General features: G+C 35.3%; 1 protein-coding gene across 1 annotated transcript; it reads left to right on the forward strand.

Moving 5' to 3' along the window:
* Positions 1–544: 544 nt before the first annotated feature.
* On the forward strand, positions 545–7041 carry LOC149539188 (protein GAMETE EXPRESSED 1-like). The gene is made up of 7 exons (XM_089800511.1): positions 545–1142; positions 4499–5086; positions 5359–5485; positions 5965–6151; positions 6241–6394; positions 6484–6629; positions 6766–7041. Exons 1-7 carry the CDS (start codon positions 685–687, stop codon positions 6936–6938), a joined length of 1833 nt encoding a protein of 610 aa, XP_089656637.1. The 5' UTR covers positions 545–684; the 3' UTR covers positions 6939–7041.

Raw genomic sequence — 7041 nt, forward strand, 5'->3', positions numbered from 1 at the left:
AGGTTCTATTTACAAATACAAACAACATTAGACCCGTAATTGGTAATGGTCTTGTGCTACTATTTTATAATTTTATGGTGCTGAGATCACAAGTTTTTTATTTAAAAATTTGTAGAGAAATAAGTTTTTTAATTTAAAAATTTGTTGAGAAATAAGTTTTTTATTTAAAAATTTGTTGAGAAGTAAATATTAACAAATAAATATTGATGATGAATAAAGAAATAGTATATGAGGCTAGTCCACATCGATATGCTGAGGTTAATCTCAATAAAATAGCCAACTAGGAATTGATGGGTCGCCATTTGGCGTCTATTCCAATCTCAATATCATGTTTACCAAAACTATAAATAGAAGACAACGATGAGTGAGACAAACATTGATTTCTGCTGCTTGTACCGCAAGGCAACTGATATTGAGAAGACCAAACGGTCACAAAATATATTACAAAACAAAAGGGGCAGTTGAAAAATCTCTCTGTTCAACAAACATCAATTTCAAGGGAGGAGGTGCCTTGTAAACAAAGAAATTGAAAACCAAAAGCCACAAAAGAAAAAGAAAAATTGAGAGCAAGGTGCCCTGTATCTAAATGAACTAAAAGCGAGATGATCTTATAAATGGAGCAAACAAAATTAATGAGAATGAAATTGGGAAGATAGGTAATTCAGATTTCACTGAGCAAGAGCAATGAGCAGAGCTTCTGTCTCCTTGTTTCTTGTAATCTTGTTGGCTTCAACAAGATTTTATTATGTTCATGGGTGGGGCTGGTTTTCTTCCTCGGAGGAAGAAGAAGGAAAAGAAGAGAACAATGGCAGTGAATTTGACATTGAGGCGTTGGACAATGCAAAGGGCAAAGATCTGGTGAGGGAAGTTAAGGAGAGAGTGGCTTTACCTGGGTCGTGCTGGCAGCAGGCTTATGAACAGCTGTTTTCGAGCTGCAAAAAGATAATGCAAGAGGAGGAGAAGAAATCAAGGCTGGCTTGGCATATGACAGAGTGCTTTCAGAAGGAGTCTGGCAGAGGCCCTCTTCCCTCCTGTTCTTCAAACACCCTTATCCTCCCCTGCCTCAAGAAGCTCAATGACGAACAGCACAAGGTTTACCTTGCCTTCTTCATTAACACCAACGCCATGTGCCATCATTTGCAGTTCAGTATGCTTTTTCCCTCTACCTAATTGCTCTTATTAAGCGTATCACTATTTTACTGCATTCCCATGCTAAAATTTCTAGTGGCACAGGGAAAAGTTCTACATCTTTTAAATCTTAAGTTGTATCATGCCAATTTCTTTGGTGTATCTTCATAGGTGACTCAAAAGTTTACAGCTAAGATTTTGATGTTTGGGTATTTATGGACCTTTCTGTAGAAGTCAGGCTGTGGAGTGTGAAGTGGTAAAAAAATATCATTTTAAAATACTCGCCCAATATCTGTTATGTTCATCCCCCAATAGTCGCTCACCAATAAATAACATTATTTGTGGTTAAATATCCCCGTAGTTGTTAAGACATGTCCCAACAGTAATGCACAAATTGATCAATCACCAACCATAAAAACCAGAAAATAATCGAGAGAGTATCTATGATAACACTCTATCACTATTATTGGACCCCTATTGATCAGCAGATCTCTTCACTACACTAGACATGATGCTCTTCTCGGCCGAGAATTCTGATCTTCAGCATACGATCAGCAGTTTTATGTTATCACATGGTCTTAAATTCAAACTTTGCAACAATGATATGCGTGACTCACATTTGTTTAGATCTTTACCTATGTATGAACTTGAAGAGCTCGAGGAGATCAATACTGTTGAGACACAACCTCATCATTTTGGCGATTCCCTGATAGAGTACGAAGCAGTCCTAATATTAGGACTTTGAGATGCATGCCATGGAGTCACTTGCTTTGGATTGGTATATGCTTGGAAATAGTGAGTTCCAATAGAACTATGCTCCAATTTATAGAGATGGTCATTTGAGTAGAACTATTCCAGCCAAAACTTGCTGGGTTCCAATTCAATTGTTGTTATTGGGAGGCCATCCTTCATTGCTGGTTACGAAAGTTTTAGATTGTAATTTGATGACATCAGTAGTTGGGATAGATTGGAATGATTGGGGTCATTACTCCAACTTTGGATATTGGCATGGTGACAAGGGCCCAACAACAGACGATACTAGATGCATCTCTTACAGTGTTGAGGATTCACTTAGATGATCAGGGACAACTCTCTTCCATTTGAGGGAGTGTGACTGTGCAATGACTTGGGATTCAGGGATTCACATTATATATGGAGGGCTTCTTTAGTTGCAGATTGATGATAGTTATATCAGATTGGCGCAACAAATTGGGGGAACTGTATTACTAAGATTGATATAGGATGCAGGTATTTAGACCAGAATAAAAGTGCATAACATTTGGCATTAGTCATATGGTGAGATATCAGATGGCTTAAACATCATATACTAAGGCTTGATTCCTAGGCTAAAAGTGTTCAATAGTCAAAGTTGACTTATTTTTTTCAAGCTTAATTTCTTCCTTAGTGTGTGATGTTTAAGAGTGACCGTGAGATACATCTATTTTTACACTTTTAGCGTTGGAGGTTGAACGGTTTGGGATCTTGGCATAAATATGTTCGGTAGGGTGTTTCATTGGGATCATGATGCATTGTTTCACATTTCAAGGTATACTGATGTTATAATTAGAGTGCAGCAGCGACAGTGTAAAATAGATGTACACGGGAAGACAAACTGAGATTCTAGATTAATATGCAATCCAGGTATTGGCTGGTGTACTTGGAGTCACTGAAGAGTTGACTTGTCTAATGGCTTGAGGTCAAGCAATTTTGGGGAGTACAGCTGCAGTACAACTTACCATGCATCAATTAGAATCTTAGAATCTTCTCTTTTAAGCATTGTATGGCTACGATGCAACTTCTTTTGTAGATCAGCATCTCATCAATAGTAGAGTACCTAGTGCTCAAGATTTGACTCACCAAATCAAAGATATTCAGGAAGCCAATCATGAGAACTTGCAACAAGCCCAAAGTGGGCAGAAGTTGTATTTAGATGGACATCAAACAGAGAAAGCATTTAAGAGGACGATTTGTTGCTTCTAAAGTTACACCACATTTCTATGGCACTTACCAAGTGATTAAAAAAGTGGGACAAGTTGCTTATGAATTAGAATTACCTCCCGACAATAGCATTTCACAATATTTTCCATGTTTTACACTTAAAGAGAGCTCTCAGACGATCTGTAAGGAACACTTTTAGTTTCTGAACTTTGTTCAACTAAATCCTGAAATAAATGCATAATTTATGTGAGTCATAACAAACTATTAATTTAGTTTTGAACCGGACATAATCTCTTCAATGATGAGCATCATTTACTAGAAGTATGAAATGGGTGGAAATAATCTCTTCAATAATGAGCATCGTTTATTAGAAGTATTAATGGGTATTAATTTGATGTTCTACTCTTATTGTTTCTGGATTTTGATTGTGTTTATTTTTGAGTTAATATGTTGAGTTACACTCAGTGAACCATCATGAGGACAAGCAAAAGTGAACTTTTCATCTCCTTTGTGCTCTCTTGTTTGTCTTCATGATAGTTCACTGAGTGTGATCTGAAACATTAGCTAAAAAATGAGGCACAATCAAAATCCAGAAAAATAAAAATATAATTATAGATTGTAAAAACCTAGTAGAATAACTCTGATGCCCTGATATATGGTATTGCCCTTTTACCATGGTATGCCGGTATTAACCTTTCGCTGTGATATAGTATTAGAACGATTATCACTCTTTTACTTTGTTATGGTCCTGTTGAGTAACTACAATGGGACTAATAATTCAAAAGTTGCAACCTGAAAAGGGGATGAAAGTTTAGTTTCCTTCCTCTACATCAGAATGACATCAGAATTTATGATCTGTGTTCAATGTGGTCTGCCTCCCCTGATCCTAAAAGGTTCTGAGCCAATGCAATCTGAGGAATGCTAACAGGCTTAAGAATCAAGATCTATGTAGTTTTAGTAATAAAAGGTTGAGGATAAATGTAGCTCGGGAACCTTCAATGCAATTGTATCTCAGCTTTTGGTTATGAGGAAGAGCTCCATATATGAAGCCTTTTATAAGCTAAAATGCTTATGTCATGGGGATTTCACTACGCTCAACCCATATAAGCATGGTAAACTGCAGTAATAATTATATAGCCCTTTCTATTTCCGGTAAAATAATATGCATGTCCCAAGAAAATACCTGGCCTTTTCACAGTAATTTTGTTTAAGAAAGATGCATCACTTTTAATACATGTGCATAAATTGAGTCATATAAGTCCAAATGCCAAGTTGTATAGAATCAACTCCTATTTGTAAACACACGAAGAAACTTGTAAATTGTTTATACAGTTGAAATAATACTTGTATATAGATAGATGAATAATTTATAATCAGTCAAATGTGTATTTGGTTGCTTCTCGTTTCTAACAAATTTAGTTGTTATTTGCAGGAGCAATGCATTCAAGAAAGAAACAGAAAGAGTTGTGAACGAGTTGAAGTCATCTGCTCATTGGGTAGTGGACAAACTGGGTAAAATAGAAGAGCAATCAGATACTCTGTTAGAGTCTTCTGGTCAAATCCATGATTCACTCATCACTATAGAGTCCCAAGCAGTGGTGTTGGTAGAGAAATCAAAGACTGTAGAAGATAAGATTACAAATGTATTAGAGAAATCCAATGCCATTTTTGAGCAATCTCATCTCATAACTGATACTCAATCCAAGTTGCAAGAACAACAGTTGTATATGCAGAAAACAATGGATTCTAGCATGGCCGATCTTGAAAAGTCCTACGCAAACTTAGGGGAAGGAATAGGGTTTCTTAAACAATTAACACGACAAACTCAGACAGAAATAACTCAACTGACTAGTACTATGTACTCCAAATTAGATAACCTTCAAACTAAAGCAGATGTCATCGGCAACGTAGTGACCCTTTCATTAGATCAACAGAGAGAATTACTGAGTGGACAAAGTCTTGCAATACAAAATCTTGATTCTCTTACTCAACATCAAGTTGAAGCGTTCAAAGAAAGCAGGTAATTTGTTTTTCCTAATCTATTGTTTGTCTAAAGAACACTAACATTGGATTATAGATTTATTTTTTATAGTAATGTATCTCTAAATCATTTTACAAGTGAAGAACTGTGGTAGAATAATACATCTTTCATATGGTATAAACAAATATGATTTGTCAATAGTAAACAGAAGACAATGGTATTTGATTTTGCATAATGCTCTGTGAGAATTAATTGAATTTTTTGTCGCCATCAGAATTGATTTCATATCTTTTTTGTAATTTGCATTGCAGGGCATCTTTACAACAACTTGCTGATGGGGCTCGACAACAACAAATTGAATTCAATTTATACCAAGAGGAACTTCAGCAAACTCACACCCGCCTTGCACATAGCTCCTCCGCAATTTTGGCAGCTCAGGTTTCATTTATTTTCTTTTCTTTAATAAACCTTTAATGTGATGTGTGTAATTTTCTTTTTTATTTGGGAAGTTTCAGAGCCCTCTTAGTTTAGATGTCAAGATAGAGTGTCATATCTTCATCAGAATCATAAGAAAATTCACATTTGGTTTCAATTACTGTATGTGTTATTTGGGTTAGTTTAACTTTAAACAGCATACATTAAGGCTTGATTCTTATATTAGAAGTGTTAAATAGTCAATGTTGACTTACTTTCTTAAGCTTAATCTTTCCCTTAGTATGTGATGTTTAAGAATGGCGTAGTATTCTACCCAATTGAACACTTTGTCTCATTGGATTGACTTAGATCCTCAATTGAACCCAGTTGCTTTTACCCTTGAAGTTCTTATTGTTTGATATTTGGAAAATATATTACAGTAGATTAGACAATTATCAGAGCATAATTGTTAAATATGACGTGTATTTTCAATTTGATTGTAGGAAGCATTTGAATCAAAGCAAAGCACCATGTTGATGACTCTTGATAAGTTGTTTTCTTTACAAAATACTATCTTACTTGAGTCTCGAGCTGTGAAGACCTTTATTTTCTACTTGGTCATGTTGTGTGTGGTGTATCTGCTAACAATTGCAAAGCAAAGCAATAATATCAGAGGCATTTTGTACCTAGGTAGGTGAACAAAGAAACCTACTATTGTTATGGATGGTTTTTGTTTGGTGAGTTGTGAAATGAAGTCTAACAATGGTCCTTGTTTGCAGGACTTTCTACAACATTTGCAATTGAATTCTTCATAGTTCGCATCAAAGGCAATGAGCTTTCACAAGATTGGATTTCTTCAACAACATTCTATCTTAGGACTTCATTCATATGCATTTCTATTCTTTATCTCGCCATTTCAATTATTAGATACAGGTATACCATCTTGTCTACAGAACACTAAGTAGCCTCCTCCATTATCTATTTCAATGGGATGCTTAGTGATAAGAGATTTTGATATGCAGGGACTATGAACGACTAAACTATAGAATACTCTTAGAAATACAAGAGAAGATGAAAGTGTTAGAACCCTATTGTAAGGAATCTAAGCTAATGGAGATTAATAGAACAACACAACACCATTTCACTGAAAGAAATCCTATATTTCAAAGTAAGTGCCATTTCTTTTAAGTTTTATTGTGAAAGAGATTTTGGTCTCTTGGACTTCTTAGTCATGCACTTCAATAAAATTCGTTTGTTAGCCATGACAATTAAGATAATTTCGAGATCTTTGGAATTTGTTTCAGGGAAAAGATATATAGTTGGGGAATTGGGTGATTGGTCTTATGCATCATTGCTTAATGCTCAATTGGGAGAGGATGATTCAGATGACCCAGATTATGAGCTTCCATTGAGTACTAGACAAGAATTTTCTCTCACACCCAAGACATATAATTTTCGCCCTCGTTCTCAAAATTGATCTCTATGTCAAGCTAATCTTGTAATTTAAAGACCAATTGGTTCATTGTATTTTTTATATTTTCCTAATAATGCTTTAATTGTAACATTTTATAATTTGTCAA

The sequence above is a fragment of the Cupressus sempervirens genome, chromosome 9 (assembly GCF_028749045.1).
Source record: "Cupressus sempervirens isolate cs-2001-9-10 chromosome 9, ASM2874904v1, whole genome shotgun sequence".
In the NCBI taxonomy this organism is placed as follows: domain Eukaryota; kingdom Viridiplantae; phylum Streptophyta; class Pinopsida; order Cupressales; family Cupressaceae; genus Cupressus; species Cupressus sempervirens.

Excerpts from the sequence above, each read along its gene's own strand:
- LOC149539188 (XM_089800511.1), top strand. The coding sequence starts at position 685 with ATGAGCAGAGCTTCTGTCTCCTTGTTTCTTGTAATCTTGTTGGCTTCA. Across the intron at positions 6,152-6,240 it reads CAGAGGCATTTTGTACCTAG|GACTTTCTACAACATTTGCA; the intron begins GTAGGTGAACAA and ends CCTTGTTTGCAG. Across the intron at positions 6,630-6,765 it reads AAGAAATCCTATATTTCAAA|GGAAAAGATATATAGTTGGG; the intron begins GTAAGTGCCATT and ends AATTTGTTTCAG.